The sequence below is a fragment of the Elephantulus edwardii genome, unplaced genomic scaffold, assembly GCF_000299155.1.
Source record: "Elephantulus edwardii isolate Elephantulus edwardi_28Jun2011 unplaced genomic scaffold, EleEdw1.0 scaffold00262, whole genome shotgun sequence".
Classification (NCBI taxonomy): domain Eukaryota; kingdom Metazoa; phylum Chordata; class Mammalia; order Macroscelidea; family Macroscelididae; genus Elephantulus; species Elephantulus edwardii.
Window position 1 is genome coordinate 276,329 of NW_006400012.1, and position 17,496 is coordinate 293,824.

Sequence of the window (17,496 nt, forward strand, 5' to 3'; positions counted from 1 at the left end):
GGTCCTTGGAGAGGGACATCCTGCTTGGGAGGGTGGAGGGACAGCTCAGGAGAGGATGGCCCTCTATAAGGTAGATTGATTCAGTGACTGGGGTAGTCAGGATGGTTGTATCGGAGACAGCGCGATTCGCACAGGATAAAGCAGAGTTTATGGCTGTTGTACATAGGGTCGCTATGAGTCACAAGTGACTCAACAGCACATAACAACAACATATCGCGTGAGGTGAACATTAGTGACCCACTCCTTCAAGACTTAATGTGTCACCTGAAAGAAGTTTTCTTAACTAGAGACCTCACAAGAGATCTCAGATAGCATAATGTGCAGGGCGTTGTGCTGCTAACCCAAAGGTGGTGTCTCTCTGGTAGTTCAAATCCCCCAGTGGCTCCAAGGGAGAAAGGTGAGCAGCCTCCTCCTTGCAATTGACAGCCTCCTACTGGAAAATCCTCTCTGCATGAGTTTCCACTAGAAAGTAGTGAGTGAACATGTGTGAGGAACCTCACAGGTACTGCGTTTTTCTCTGCAGGAGCAGGTGTGTTTGCAGTGGTCAACAGCCGATCCCTGTCCTTGCTGGGCAAGCTGACCATCAGTGCTGCTTTCAACATTGTGTATATCTATACCTCTGAGCTTTACCCTACAATTATCAGGTATGTGCCATGCCAAGTCCCCATGCCTCTTGTTATAGATGATTCTATCAAGAGATGGAGTGGTTCTCATGGCACCTGGAGCATAGGTAGCATAGGGTTCTCCACTCAGTACACAGGTGGAAGCACAGTGGCCTCCTCTGTAGACTGTTTTGTCTACCTGGCTAAGGAAAACCTAGATTTATCCAAATCTCTGTAAATTCTACTCTACACTTAATGTATCTATCTATTATATAGATAATCACCTGATACCTTTGTGTCAGTGAGTTTCATTTATTTGATCACTTGTCCTTTATCAGGCCCATGACAGATGGGAACCCAGGTACTGGGTTCTTACAAAGCCTATGCTTTAGCAGAGCACGTGAACAGACAAGTAGACAAAGTTGTTGAAAATAATAATTTCATGTGATCACTCACTGATTGTCCTCCTTTTTCTGCAAAGTGGCTAGTGGGTTTAAACTCCAGTGAGGCCTTTAGATAAGCAGTGTGACTGTCTATATGAATATTAGATTAAATATTATATTTTAAATGTGATTTTTAATCAGTAGCATGTACTTTTGTCAGGGGCGGGGGAAAAACATATTTCACCCTCTTTGAAAAATTTTTGGGATCAAAAAGAAACTCAGATATGAAGGGTTAGGGTACAGCAAGTAAAATTACCTTTGTGCTCCAGGCCTTTATTCCTTTGTAAAGACAGACTTTTTGGTCTTTTTAAGGATAATTGTGAATGGATCTTTGTGTTTTCCTTATCCAGCAAGAAGCGTAATTATTCTTTCTTCCTGGTAATTTAAAATATTCTTTTCTTATTCTCAGTAAGAAATCAGGTCATCTGTAACTAGCTAGTCATATCTTGATGGGCCCTGCAATGTACTTTTTCTTGGATTCTAACTATAAAGCTAAGGTGACAGTTTATTGTAACCGAGACAAAGTGGGAGTTATTGACTGGGTCAGCCTTCTCATGACTAATACCATTCACCCTCTCCCCTCCTCCCTTCCCCAACACCTTTTCCTACCCAAATTCCCCAGGAAGGTAGTATTCTGTTTCCTGAGAATGCATGTCCTGTCAACTTGTATTTAATATGTGTACCTAATAGCACTGGTGGACTCACTGCACTTCCAAAGGCATGCAGTTCGAATCCACCAGCTACTCTGTGAGAGGATGGGCACTTTCCTCCCATGCAATTTACTGCCTTTGAAAACCCACTAGAGGGTCAGCTATGAGTTGATTCTGACTCAGTGGCACACAACAACAACTACGTATTCATTAATTAGTTTCATTAACTGGTTAGACATTTTAGATGATAAAATCCTTGTTCTTTACTGATTAGTAGACCTATGAGGCAAAAAAAAAAAAAAATTCAAAACTCTTGGCCAAAAATACACTAGAGTTTAGTTCTGCAATGTCCTTTATAGCTTTCCTGCCTAGTAAAGGAGCTTCTGCTTGTATGGCTATTTAAATTTAAACTTCAGCTCCTCCAGGCCATTGTCACATTTCAGGTACTCAGCAGCCACTGGTCTCTGGTGTCTACCATATTGGATAATGTAATTAAAACATTTTTATCCTGACGGGAATTTGTTAGATACTTTCTGCATTGCCTTTTAAGGTGGCGTTCCTCATATTTTTTTAAACTACCCACTTAAAAATGCCTGATTTTTCTTTCTGTTTTTTTTCATATGCTTTTCAGGAACGTTGGACTTGGAACTTGTTCCATGTTCTCCCGAGTTGGTGGGATTATTGCTCCCTTCATCCCCTCACTGGTTGGTTTGTACCTCCTCGTTTTGTTTTTCTTGATTCTCTGCTTTGGAAATGCTAATGCTTTGGATAGAAAGAGGCAATAAATAAATGCCATTTCAGATCATAACACCAATGAGAACCCTGTGCCTTTTAGACAAAGAATCCAGTAGTAGATGAACCAATGATACTTTCACCCTTAAGGAGTCTGAGGTTTTTTCCAACTCAGATCCATAGACATGAGAGGATCTGCTGATGGTAGCTTTACCCCTTCTTCTCCCCAGTCACAAGTTAGTCATTGGCAAATATTTAGTGGTCTCCTCTTTTTTGGGCTCCATGCTAGCTACTTTGCATATATTATTTCATGTAATCGTCACAGTAACTTTATCACTTATGCATTGTTATTCCTGGTGTTAAAAGATTAAAGAGAAAAGCCACAGAAAGAAGTGTACTACTTGAAAAACGACAGGAAAAAACACACTTGGCAGTCTAAATGAAACCCACTGCTGTTGGGTTGATTCCAACTCTAAATCTTTATGACAGGAGAGTGCTCACCCATCTGTTCCCCTCAAACAGGCCGGTGGGTTTAAATGACCACCTATCGGGGAGCTCTGGTGGCCTAGTGGCAAGGAACTGCAACTACAATCCCAGAGGCGCACGGTTCGAACCCACCAGATGCTCTGCCGGGGAAGGAGGGACAATCTCCTCCTGTACCAGTCAGATCTGATTTGACGGTACACTCACACAAAAATAATTAAAAAAAAAAAAAGACCACCTATCTAACACATAATAGTTAGCTATCCAACACATAATCCACAACACCCCTCACACCTTTTTACTTGGCAGTCTAGCTAGTAATACTTTTTTACCATTTCCTAAGAGTATCGAACTAAAAACCTTCCAGTCTTAAAAGTTTCAGGTTCTATAAAGGAACCTATAGGATTCGTAGGCCTGTTTCTGCATGTCTGATCTATAACTGCTGCTGTTCCTGAGCTAATGAGCCTGTTCTATGGACCTCTGTAACTCACCCAGTTACAGAATGTAGGCTTATCTGTGAAATGCCACTCCACCCTTTTCTTTTTTTGACTTTCAGTAGACTTCCTTTTCTGAGTCTCTTTCCATACTTAAGAGTCTGTTTATTTAAGTTTTAATTCTGTTTCTGTCATTCTGAAAAATGTGTCCAGTGTAGATTAGATAAGATGTTTATTTACCTTAGATGATAATCTCAGAACATACCCAGTGTCTTGTGGAAGGGACCTTGCTAGCACAGTGGTTATGCACCCCTCTTCCACCTGAAAGGTGAGCGTTGTGAACCCAATGGCTGCTCCACTGGAGAAGATGCGGCGTTGTTTCTGTGGGAGATTCGAGAAACCCTGCAACACAGTTCGCAGTTCGCAGTTCTCTGTCCTGTGGTGTAGTTCTAAGCCTTAGTAAATTCAGTGGCAGTGGATTTGGTTTACTTTGGGGTTCCGCCAGTTGTGAGGAGAAGGTGTTGTCTTAGGGACTGGGACTCCTACCAAGTTTAGAGGAGGTCAGAGTGCTGCGTTCCACTAAACACAGTGCTGAACATGTGTTTGTGTGTAGGTGGCTAAGATGAGGGGTCCTCCTTCCTTCCTCTCCTATGTCCCTCTCTTGCCCTCCTCTCTCACTCACTGTCTTCCTACCCCCACTGCCTCCTTCTTCTCTCTCCCTCTCCTTTTCCATGTTATCTTCTCTTTTGAAAAATCCAGAAAACATTACCTATTGGAGGGAAATCTCACCCCTAAAAGGACATGATACTGCACTGTTACTTCTGACCCCATTTGTATCGAAAGAAAACACATATTTTCCTAAGATTATCTTTTTTAGATCTGTAAAGCAGCTGCTTAGGGTATGGTTCTGGGTTTTATCATGCTTTTTCACAGTTTACAAATGCTGTGTATGTGGTCGGGTTCTTTAGATTTTCCTCTCCTTCTTCTTTATGTATATATGTGTGGGTATTTTCAGTATAAGTTTCTGCAGCAAATTAGGTTCCCACCTGGCAGTTTAGATAATGTTTTTCAAAGTTATCATTCTCTTTACAGTCGGGGCATTCTATTTTCAGTACACTAATCTCCCTGTTTCTGCTCAGAATTGTTTAGCTTTAGTGTCTTGTGCCTCTCAGCTATAATGCTAAGTGAGTCAGTGAATGTATGTAGGACTGATATTGTTTGGTTAATTCCAGGTTGAGAACCTTAAAGTTTGTCACCAGCAAATATTTTGGGCTACCCACCACATGACAAATGCATGCAAATCACTGTTAAAAGTTAATATGTGAGATGGAAGTGAAATACCAGGTTTCCTGCGATCTCAGATTCTGCAGGTCTGATTGGCTCAGATACAGCCTGTGGTCCCATCTCCCACAATACACCCTCCCTCCTTAAAGCCTGCTGCATTCAGGCCACATCCCAGTGCTGCCTCTTTATTTATTCACTCCCAACTCCATGCCCAGTGTGTCACTGGATGATTTCACACGCCAGTTTTCTATGGGGAAAGAAAACTGGTTTCTGGTGGATTCTAGCCGAAAGATTACAAAAACCACCAAGCCCATTGCCTCAAGTAAATTCTCACTTAGAAAATCCTGTAGGATAGAAAAGAACTGCCCCAAAGGGTTGCAAGGCTGTATATCCTCATGGAAGCAGAGGACAACTCTCTCTCCTGAGGAGTCACCAGTCTTTTTGGTTAGCAGGTAAGCACTTGACCCCTGAGCCAGCTGGGCTACTTATGGGAAGATTAAATGAATAGTAAATGATGCTAGTTCTTCAGGCATGACGTCATCTGCTGGTATCATCTGGAAAGGAAATCTGCACTGACTTTTTGTTTGTTTTCCTTTAACTCTGTCCCTACAGAAATATGTACAGTGGTCTTTACCCTTCATTGTCTTTGGTGCCACTGGCCTCGCCTCAGGCCTCCTGAGTTTATTATTGCCTGAAACTCTTAATAGCCCCTTGCTAGAGACATTCTCAGACCTTCAAGTGTATTCCTACCGGAGGCTGGGAGAGGAAGCGCTGTCTCTACAGACCTTGGATCCCCCACAGGTAGGCTGTTCAAATGAGCACCTTAATAGTTTTTGAAAGTAAGAATGCTCTGGTCACTTTAAATAGCACTAAGTAAAACTTGTGGAAAACAAATGTGGGATCCAATAGCAATTGACTTTCAGAGAAATAAAGACAACAGATGTAATTAATTAATATTATTGGAACACAGAGGAAGCTAAGTTTTAAGAGTATAGATATCAGTAAGCAAACTAGTATAAAATTAAAATTTATTTTTTTTAAAAAAAAGTATAGATATCATAGAAATACACTTGCCCGTGAATAGGAAGGTAATCATGTTCACTTTAGAAATACTCTGGCATCATTTCACTGCCCTTTTTTCCATTTCAGTCCGCTGACAAGGAGAGCACTTTAGGGAGCGAGAGTGAGGAAGAAGAGTTTTATGATGCGGATGAAGAGACACAGATGATCAAGTGAAGAGCCCCGATTCTCCTCAGAAGCACTGAATCATCTCTTATGCCTTTTGCTAAGGCAGGTTCTCCCTTGACAGTGAAACAATTGTAGAAAGATGGGCTGGAACTTCTGAAGATCATACTCCACACGGAATGATGATTTGAGACACGCGAAAAGCTGGAGGAGGGACTTGATGAGAGAGAACCCCACTGCCTTGAAGAGACAGGAATTCATCCACAGTTTATTTGGCTCAGGGTCGTGTTCTCTGACCCAGTACCTCAAGCTCACCCTTCAAGGAGGTGGACAGAACTGTTCCGAGACGTTTAATCATACTGCTTCCCTTCATTGAGACCTAAAAGCAGATTTGTAACATTTCTATACATTTTAATGGGATAAGATAAGTCACTCTTATGATTGAACCTTTATAAACTTTTTTATTAACCACCCCTACCAGTGTCCCATTGCCAGGAGTCATTAGAGGCAGGTCAATGTTCAGTTTTCCATTCTGTGTTAGGGAAAAGCAGTGAGGGGTGTTGTGTGCGGGTGAAGACCCTCCAGCTTTCCCCTGACTGATGAAATGGGGCTTTCCTGCTTGGTTCCCGGCGTACTGGTTGGCTTGAATATTTGTGCCTTTAGTCCAGCAGATGATTGACTAGTTAAAGCGAAATGTACCAAAGCAATTGTCTTTAGCATCACAGAGCCCTGTCAGCACCTTTGGGTGCTCCGATGTATAATCGCTTTAGTCCTTTCATGCACATACCTCCAGAAAAAGGTCCCGCAGAGATTCTGGTACCAGCAATAACCTCAGCGCCATGCACAGTAAATGATAAAGCTTTAGAAAGATGGAAAAGTTGTTACAAAGTGGTATGTCAGTCACCTTGATATGAAAATAATAGAGCACAGTTTTTAATAAGGAAGAAAAGAAAAATGTCAAAAAAAAAATGTCATGGAATTTTGGGGTGTTTCTTTTCAATGTTGTATAATCAGAGGCTCAGATAATATTTAAGAACTTGGCCCCTGCCTGTTTAATCAGAACTGAAGGCACAGTAATTTCATAGGAAATTTAGGGTTTTCATTAGAACTACCAATTTTCAAGTAAATCAAAATGCCGTTTCCTAAAACCATGTGCTGAAAAAATGTCTGTTTCCCTGGGATATTTGAGTAGTATCCCAAGTAGTATCATCCTGGGACCAACATCTTTGGATAGGATTTCTTTAGTCACTTTCCAGGGTAGGAAAATGTCTAGTTTTGGAATTGCCATTTCTACTAATGCCTGGAGTGGGGTTTGGGAGGGATTCGAGATGAAGACAGGACAGAGGACCCCACTGTGACTATTCGCAGAATCCTAGGAGCCTCACTCCTAATAGGCTCCAGATACACCCTTGTTCTTCTCCACATTAACATTTTGGTTTGTGTTTTATCAGTCTGTACATTTATATTTATTAAGATGTTTTGATGGTCATGTATTTTCTCCCATTTGTGTATTGGTATTGAACTCTTCATAAACAGAAACACATCCTCTACTCTGTATTTCTCTGGGCTGCACCCAGCACAGTGCCCTAGGCTGTGTAAGCCAATTACTGTTGAGTGACTTCTGACTGATGGTGCCCTTGTGTGCTGCAGAGTAGAACTGTGCTCCAGAAGGTTTCCAAGACATATCAGAAACATATTACCAGGCCTTTCTCACTAGCCACTTCTCAGAGGGTTAAAACCGACAACCTTTTAATTAGTAGTTGAGCATTTAACCATTTGTGCCGTTCAGGGACTTCTGGGCACAGTAAGACCCTAATGAATATTATTGTTTCTTGCCTTCAGGCAGGTTGTAGAAACCACCCTTCTCCTCAGGTCGCTGGAGCATTGTTCTTACAAATTCCTGTCACAGGTAAATCTGACCCAGACCCCTACTTTGTTCGGTCCTGTTTAATATACCTTGGAAAACTGAGACCTACTTTTCACCATTAGTCAAAAATTGTTGAAACGGTACATCAGTTGTTAAAACAGTACGTTAGCCAGGAACTTCAGAAATTTAAGATGAATTCAGAAGAGGCTGTGGAACAAGACATCATCCTGGAAAAGGTAGAATGAGCCTTAACAAGATTGAAAAGGTTGAAGTTGTCAAGGATTTCCTTTTACTTGGGTCTGCAGTTCACAGCCAAGGTAGCAATAGTCAGGAAATCAAAAGACATGTCACATTGAAAAAAAAATCTGCTGTCAGAGACCTCTCCAGAGTACTAAAGAACAATGATGTCTGTTTAAAAACTAAGGTGCACCTGATCCAAGCTGTGGTATTTTCACTTGCCTAATTTGCATCTGAAAACTGGAACATGAATAAGGAGGGCAGAAGAATCACTGATGCCTTTGAACTGTGGTGTTGGAGAAGAGTGTTGAATATTTCATGGACTGCCAAAAGAGCAGAACAGATCCATCTTAGAGGCAGTACAACGAGGTTACTCCTTAGCAGCAAGGATGGTGAAACTCTCTCACACATACTTTGGGCATATTGTCAGGATGAGCTAGTCTTTGGAAAAAGACGTCATGCTGGGAAAGGTGGAGGGTCAAAGAAAGAAGGAAGACCCTCAACAAGATGGTGTGACCCATTAACTATAACTGGGCTCAAGCATGGAGGAGATTATAAGGATGGTCCAAGATAGGGCAGGCTGCAGATGAGTTGTTCATAGAATGGTCATGGGTCATAGTCAAATGAACAGGAACATTCACCATTAGGAGAGAGGGTGAATTTACAGAAACACCTAGAAACTCTTTTTCAGTGATGAGGCATAAAAACAAAACCACTACTACCATATATTACATAACATCCATTTGGGCAGTATCTGAATGCATTTGTGTTCATGGTCCCAACCCCTGTCAAACATACTGTGTTAAAATGTTGAAGTACATACAATAGTACATGATAACAAGGGACACTACTTTGTGATTGGCATCCAAACATTATTATCATTACTGTATTATTATGTTAATGATAGTGTATCTGGAAGTGTTTTTTATTTTTTATGCATATGAATTGCACACTATATGTTAGACATTTGACTTAAATGACAGTAGATGCAAGCAGTACTTCACTGTTCCAACCTTTACATACAATTACACTTAAAGACAGATTTAAGAATGGAGCTCTTTCATGATCCAGCTGTTCTCACAGCTGCCACACCACATAGCATCTTATTTCACAGGTCATTTAGGTCATCAACAGGTGGCTGTTAATCAGTGTAAGACTATACATAAATTGTTAGTTGGTTGGAATTTTCTTCTCATGATAGGGAAATATCACCTATCAGCCCAAACCTGAAAACAATCAGTATTACGGATTTATTCCATTTAAAAGTCCAATTAGGAGTCTGTTTCTTTGAACCAGGAGAGAGGGTCCTAGGATAGTGGATTAAGTGTTGGGTGGCTAACCAGAAAGTCAGCAGTTCTCATTCGCCAGCTGATCTGTGGGAGAAAGATGAGACAGTCTGTTTTAGTGATGACTGACGTCCCTGAGACTCCTGCAGGACAGCGCTGATCTAAACTATAGGGATTGAGTCAGAATCAACTTGATGGCAGTTGTTGTTGTTGTTAGGTGCTTTCAAGTTGAGTAGCAGCCCTCTGACCAACAGATCTGAACCTTGACCTGTCCTGTGCCATCCTCACAGCCTCTGACACACTCGGGCCCATTGCTGAAGTCACACTGTGTCAGTCCATCTGGCTGAGGGTCTTCCTTTCCTTCACCATCCCTCCACCTTTCCGTAGGTTTTACCAGTTCTGTTTCTAGGTCTCCTTCCTCATCTATGGGATAGAATTGGGGAAGAGAAGGACACATTTTGTGAATACAGGATTTGAGAAGGCTGGGCTACCACTGCCAGCTGCTTCTGTCATATACCACTAAACTCTTGTCTCATTTTACATGGCACTTTAACAAACGCTAGTAATTGCCAATTATTTTTCCTACTGACTTTATGAAGACAGATTTTTTTTTTTAATAAGGCAGTATTGGAGAATATTGGGAATGTGTATATTTGTGCTTATGCATTGGTTAAATTACTCAAAGACAATTGATAGCTAACATATTTCATTTATGCAGATAACTTTTTTCCAAATTATTATTTAGAAAAGTTGGAATTTTTTTGTATTTTTTATTTTTTTAATAATTTTATTTTATTAATTTTAATGAACATTTACAGAGATTTTGGATTTCCATTCATTCATTGTTGCACTATTTTCTCTACCCCCTTCCCCAGTTTATTCCTCTTTATCCCCTTGAAAGTCTGTTTCGATTGATAACTTCTAAGATAACTTCTAAAAAGACCTCTTTGTAATTTTCTGTCATATCAAAAATGATGCTTCCTTTTTCTAAACAGCAATAGGAAAAACAAAAGGAACATAGAAAACCTCAAGGTTTCCAAGGTTAAAGATCACACTATCTGCTTATACCGGTATATTGGAAGAAATGCAGTTTCCTGGTTTTGTTATCTAAAACCACTGCACATTGATATCTAATGTTTGCTGTTAGGTTGTTTTCAAGCAGCGTGGACATCCTTTGGTGTTATTTGAGAGGCACCATCCAGTCAGCTGAGACTGTAGTGAACCTTTGAGCAACACATCAGAACCTTTCTCTGTCCTGTGCCATCCTCACTATGAGACATTCTTTAGTATTTAAAAAAAAAGCAAAATCAAGCAAGAAAAAATTTCATGGGCACTGTTTGAGTATATGTAACATGGACAAATATTTTTATGGAAGTCAAATTGAAATACATGGTATTTTTTTTTCAAGTTCATTGTATTCTTGACAAAGACATGAAAGAAAAAGTAATGACTTTCTACTAGAATTCACTCCTTTACAATTCTTCTTTGATTATTGGTTCTTAAATTGTAAAGATCTTTATGAAGGGTTAAACTTTTTAAAGCTCAGTAAGTTATTTTGGCTTCTTAAGAGTTTAACAAAGGCTCCTGAAACCAGACCTTTACTTTGTTCTTACAGAATGTGTCAGGATAAGCAGCACCATCTTTGGGGACTTTGGCAGTAGGAGACTTGCTGCAAATGACAGGGGCTGTGTGAGGCAGGCACTGCTAGCTCAACTGAGGAGTCATGGGCACAAAAGCGAATTACAAAACTATTCTTAATGTGCAAGAATGAATTTTAAAAAGATGCATCTTGGGGGGCGGAATCTACCTCTAAAGGAGAGAAAAAAAATAACAACTTTGATTGCCTTGAAAAATAAATTACTTAACAAAATGAAACATTCAAATAGTAAAGTTATTAGCATATTAGGAATGAAAAGAGCCCTCCTTAACAGAATGAGAGGTGTGGCAGTGATACGTGGATCACCCACCCTGATGCCTGAGCCTTGTGCAGGGACTGCTAAATCAGAAATTCAACAGGTCAAGCTTAGGAGAAGTAGGAGCCGGTCTGCTCCTATTAAATGTAGCCCCTCCGAGACCTAATGGAGGGTTGGATGAGTTGGAATTGACTAACCACCGTGTGGTCTTGTTACATTTTCTCTTCACCTTACTCCTACCTTTTCCTACCCATATATAATTTTGAAATAATATTTACTCTTCGTGTAAGGCATACTAATGACTTTTATTTTATTATGCATAATACTGTGGGGTGTTTATTTTTGTGTCTGTGTTCTTTGTTTATTTTTAAGTCTTCCTATGGCAGATTTTGTCAATTATTTTTAATGTTATTTATAACACATCAAACAGATTTAATGATGAACTTTTTAGTTCACAGGATGCTGCATTCATCTCCAAAGGAGCCCCGATGGTGCAGTGGTTAAGTGCTCACCTGGCAGTTTGAATCCCCAGGTGCTCTCAGGAGGAGGATGTGTCCATAAAGATTACCATCAGGAAACCTTGTTGGGCAGGTCCACTCTGCCCTATAGCATCCTGGTGAATTGGAATCAATTCATTGGCAATGGGATTAGTTTTTCAATTATTGCTGTAACAAATGACAAATTTACTGTTACAGTTCTGGACATGAGACTCCAAAATTGATCTTAAGGAGGTAAATGAAAGTTGTCAACAGGGCTGGTTCCTGTTCCTTCAAGAGGCTTCAGGGGGGAAATCATTCTTGCCTCTTCCTGTTTCTAGAAGCATTCCTTGACCTCCGAACTATATTACTTTGTACTTTTATTTCCCTTAATGTAAGCATCTTACAGAAACCTCAGGAGACTGAATGTGGTGGAGGCATTGGAATATATTGTAAATTACAATGGATAACTTTGTCATCACTGGATGATAAGACAGACAGACTACAGATAATGTCCCCAAATCTGCATTTATTATTACTTAGTTGGCAAAGCCCAGTCTTCCACTGGAACATTTTATCATGTTGTTTGAAAGAATAAACTGCTTATAAAAGAATTTTAACAAGTATTTCTGTGTCTAGTAAGTTTTTATTTGTGGTTGTATCTTAATTATTAATGACTTCCCTTTTTCCCCATATTTTACCAATTGTCTTATAAAAAGAATTTGTCAGTCAGTATCTTTTATTTTTATCTCCTATAGTGCTGGCTTCAGTCTTTCTCTTTGTGGTGTTTCTGAAGCATTCTGTACTTTTCCAGCATGGTATTTATAATTTAATAACAGTGGTGTCTCAACCAACAAGACCTTTCATCTGTGCAAACAAGGGCCAGCACATTCTTGTTCCCCACTCCATTCAAGAGTGTAGCACAGGATCCCATGTGTTGTCCACCTTCCACCATGGTTCCAAATGAGTTCTCTTGCGACACTGAATTTCAAAGCCAGCTGTGTCTTACTCATCTTAGTAGCCTTAAGTAGAATGGACACAGTCAGCATACATTCAAACTCTGAGTCAGTGTCCAGATACCAGGCAGTCAGGATTCATTTGTCAGCTCTGTCTGTAGGAATGTACTTAAAAGGGAGGCTCTTCCCCAAAGTCATTTTGAGACAAAATCAATGGATTATTTGGCTTTAGAAAGATACTTCTAAACAATTGGAAAAACATCCATTTCACCTTAAACCTCCTTATCTAATCACCCAAGTTTGTGAAGGATTAATGTTAGGACTAGAATGTTGTTCAAGAGAGAAGTGCTTGCTTTTAACAAGGTTTAAGATGCTTTGAGCATGCAGGTAAATGAGAATTATTGAATAATCTTGTACTTACAGATTTACTGCCAAAGTTAATTCCACCTGCTCATTTGTACAGTAATGGTACAGTATTTATTACTCCATCCTGCTGTACTTCCAGAAGAGGCTATTTCTTGATGTCTGAGTAGATTCCCAAGAATGTTTAAGACCAGGAAAATGTCTTCAGATGATAGTAGACAACAGAATGCTATGGTCACCAATTATCATTGCAAATACACAGCAGAGAAGACATTTGTCATACCGAAAGAATTTATGATCTTCTTATCAGGAGAAACTTGATAAGGACTCAACTGATACAGGCGAGAGGATGACTAAAAAGTTGAAGGCCTAGTTCAGCAGAAAATTTTGAGAGGAAAAAAAAATCTGTTGCTGTTATACAGATACCACAGGCACGGGTCCTTAAAGAGCAATAGTTTTGTTACCTCACGTTAGAAGCTAAAAGGAGGCTTTCGTGCACGTCGTTTCCTTCTGGAGCATCTCCGTTGGTTTCTGGGTGTCAGGGATCATTGTCACAGATCCTCACGTATTTGCCATTTCTTATGTCTGTATTCTGCACTTTTTTTTTTGCATGTCTTTATTTCTGGATGATATATCACTTTTTGTAACTCATAAGTGATTAGGTTTATGATCTACCCTATACTGGTATACTCTCATTACCAGAACAAAAGAAAAACATTTTCCAAACTGAATCTCATTTATAAGACTTCAGTATGGATATTATTATTATTTTTTTTAGGAGATGAACGAGCACAATTTAATCCATAACATTAGAGAACAACATATTATTTGAGTCATGTGGTATAATGTGGAATTAAGCAGAGAAATGGAATCATTAATAAATAATCTTTGTGACATTCAAATGCGAAATGGGATGACATTATAGTCTTTGGCTTTCACTCTTCGTCAAAGCTTTGCAAACCACTCCAAATGGCTACAAGTTTATAACTTGAGAAATATATATAAAAAATGAAAAAAAAAATCTCAAACTTGTTTCTAGAGTCAAAAGATTGTTACAGTGAAAATAAATCATGTTTATTTCCCAAGCAAATATTTAGTAACTTCTATCCAAATTCTACTTAGTTGCTCAACACCTATGTATTCTGCTGTTGGTGAGGAGTATTGACTAATACTCCTGCCAAAAGAACAAACAAATCTATGTTGGAAGTGCAGGTTTACTCTTTAGAAGCAGAAATTGTGAGAGTTGCCTCAGACCTTCCAGTGCACGGGGGTCTTTGGAAATTCATGTGGCCTTGGAGGAGTGAGTTTGGTTTTAATTGTCTTTGAAGTGAGTGTTCTCTTAAGTGGAACAGCACTGTTCCATTCTTTCTCTGTATTGAGATAACTTTGGCTTGCTGTGATACAGAATAGTGTGCTGTAATACCATAATGGTTCTACTTGGTTGACAATGTTTGGTAGAGCTCAATGATTAAGAGAGGCTTGGAAGCAGGAATAGCATCCACTTCTAAGCATACCTGTGAAAACTCTATGAACTTGAAGGACAATAGTTCTTTTGTTTATAGGGTTGGTACTAAATGACACTTAACAACAACATACAACATCAAAGCCCTTGTCTTCATTTTGGAGTTGGATGAAGTGGCTAGACTCTGAAAGATGGTGCTCTTGTTTTAATTGAAGATCTATGTGGATTATTTGGTTATTTTTATTTAAGCCTCTTGTTTAGAGTCAACAAGATCTCGAAGGCCCTTATATTTAAAAGTTGGGCCTGGAGGATTATATTTGAATCCCTTGTTACTATATTTTGGAGGAACATTCTAAGTCATACAGCAGTTTGCTGTGATGAGGTAATCTGCGTTTGCTGTGACACTGAATCTTGTGCCATTTGGGTCTCAAATGCCGTAATGGAACAACTGTGCCATAGGTGTGCCAAACACCATAATGGCTACCCATTGTGGGCAGTGTTTGGTGGAGCTCCGAGATTGATTCAGGTTTGGAAGCAGGATTGGCATCCACTTCCTAAACCACATGCCTCCAGAAACTCTATGAACTTGGAGAAAAGATGATAGTTATAGAAAGACTTCAGGCCTTTTGTTCATAGGGTCGCTATGAGTCAGGCTCGACTCCAGGGCAATCAACCACCACCACAACAAATTGCATGGGAGGAGATTACCCACCCTCCCCTGGAGTAGCTGGTGGATTCGACCATGTACCTTTATGTCAATCGCACAATTTCTTATTACTAAACCACCAGAGCTTCACTATGGAGTATATTATAGACTGCCCAAAGAACAAACCTATGTTGGAAGTACGGCCCGATTTACTCTGTAGAGGCACAAATTGTGAGACTTTGCCTCAGACATGTTTATCAGAAGGGTCCAGATCTTAGGAGACATCACTCATGGAAAAATAGCAAAGAAGACTTTGAAGAGGTGAATGACACAGTGACTGCACCAATATGTTTACACAGAATGGAGACTGAGGCTAGTGCAGGTTGATCAGTGTTTCCTTCTGTTGTACACAGGGTGGCTGTGAGTTGAAATCAACTTGAAGGACTTGACAACAACCACATTGAGGTACTGGATGAAAAGTGCCAACGTGAGCATCGTTCTAAGGATTTTAGATGCTTTCACACATGTACTTCTCAGAACTAGGTAATGTTTATTAGTTTCATTTTATGGATGGAAAAAAATATATTAAGTATTTTGACCAAATCACACACAAATGCTTATTAGTAAAACCTGACGTCGGGCATAGGTAGTTAGACTTAAGAAGTTGGTTCTCGAGTGACTATCCTTTACTTCTTTGACTCTTAAGTTGTTCTTGAATATTGTTCCGAGGTGTCTTTGAACACCCTCTGACTCAAGGTGACCCCATGCACAGTGGAACAAAGGCTTTGCCATCTTGCTCCATCCCTGTGACTGGAATGGCATTGCGATCCATAGAGTTTTCAAGCCCTGGCTTTTGGAAGAAGATTGCCAGCCTTTCTTCTAGTTGATTTTAACCTGGAAGCTCCCCTGGAACCAGTCAGTCTCTACTGATAGATGATTAGAGGACGTGAGGCGCATCACCTGGGAATTGACCCCAGGTCTCCTGCATGGAAGGTGAGAATCCTGAATTACCAAGGCTTTCTTGAATTATATCAAGGTACTATTTTTCCATGGATGCCGTCCAATGAAGGGGGTCATTTTAACACCATGCATTGAGTACCAGGTACCGTGTTGAGTACATTTTGTATATTTTGTCATATAATTCTCACACTAACTCATATTAGGTTGTTTTTCTTAGATGTTGAGATGACTATAACCCATAGCAAGCAACCCAATGAACAACATATCTGAACCTTGCCCTAGCCAGCCCTATCCTTACCGTCTGCAACATGTCCATTGAGTATGATCCTATGGCTGATGACATAGCATTGACAATTTATTGTTGATTGCCATTGAGTCGAGCATGACTCTAGTGACCCTATGAACAAAAGGCCTGAAGCCTTTCTGTAACTATTGTCTTTTATCAAAGTTCATGGAGTTTCCAGAAGCATGTGGTTTAGGAAGTGGATGAAGAAACTCCTGCTTCTAAATAACTTTCTCAAGATCATGGCTAGTAAATGGCAGTGCCAGTCCATATCTCACTTCCTCCTTCGCCAAGGCCCATGCCCTTAATCAGACCCTCAGAACTGCCCTTCATGAGATAGAGGGAACCACCGGGGAGCTGAGCCGCCTAACTAACTGCCTAATTATCTCATCTTGCTCATTCACACAGTTGATTTGCTGCTTTCAGAATAAAGCAAAAGCAGCTGAACTGAAGCCACGTGGTAATTTGTGTCTATCCTACAGTTTAAAGCAGATTCCTTAGGTCTAGTCAGCACACCACGTTTCTGGTTTGAGCAGTTGATTGGTCAGCTGGTGTAGCTATCTGATACAGAGGACAGAGTGAAAGAGAGCAGATAGTTTCTTCATTTGTTTTGTTGTTGTTGCTTTTAATATTGTAGGCAAGTAAAGCCAGTAAATTGTTTTGGAAATGTTAAAAAAAGGAGAAGACAATGTCCACTTCAAAGACAAGGAAATGGATCCAAGTTTTTCTGGACTTGTTGTGTTGTTGTTGTTATGTGCCCTCGAGTCACCTGTGACTCATAGCGACCCTATGTACAACAGCCCTAAACTCCGCTCTGTCCTGTGCCAATCGCACTGTCTCTGACACTCCCATCCCAATTATCCCAGTCATTGAATCAATCCACCTCATAGAGGGCCTTCCTCTCCTGCGCCGTCCCTCCACCCTCCCAAGCATGATGTCCTTCTCCAAGGACCGGTCTCTCCTCACAACATGTCCAAAGTATGTTAGATGGAGCCTCAGAATCCTTGCCTCCAAGGAGCCACCCGGTTTAACCCTTTCCAGGACGAATCTGTTTGTTTTCCTAGCAGTCCATGGTATTCTCAATACTCTTCTCCAGGACCACAGCTCAAAGGCATCAATTCTCCTTCTATCCTCCTTGGTCATTGTCCAACTCTCTGATGCATAACAAGTGATTGCGAAGACCATGGCCTGTATCAGATGGACCTTAGTCTCCAAAGAGTTAGGGGGGGGAAAT

General features: G+C 40.3%; 1 protein-coding gene across 2 annotated transcripts in view; it reads left to right on the forward strand.

Annotated features, from left to right (window-relative positions):
• Positions 1–5,864, forward strand: part of SLC22A15 (solute carrier family 22, member 15) — a 112,329-nt gene extending 106,465 nt beyond the window's left edge. Inside the window, exons 10-13 of one of the 2 annotated variants that reach the window (XM_006899571.1) lie at positions 527–644; positions 2,327–2,399; positions 5,241–5,429; positions 5,778–5,864. In XM_006899571.1, coding sequence (XP_006899633.1) covers positions 527–644; positions 2,327–2,399; positions 5,241–5,429; positions 5,778–5,864 — 467 coding nt within the window. Of the gene's footprint in view, positions 1–523; positions 645–2,326; positions 2,400–5,240; positions 5,430–5,777 lie in introns of both variants that reach the window. The other variant, XM_006899572.1, reaches the window with a different exon arrangement.
• Positions 5,865–17,496: the final 11,632 nt, after the last annotated feature.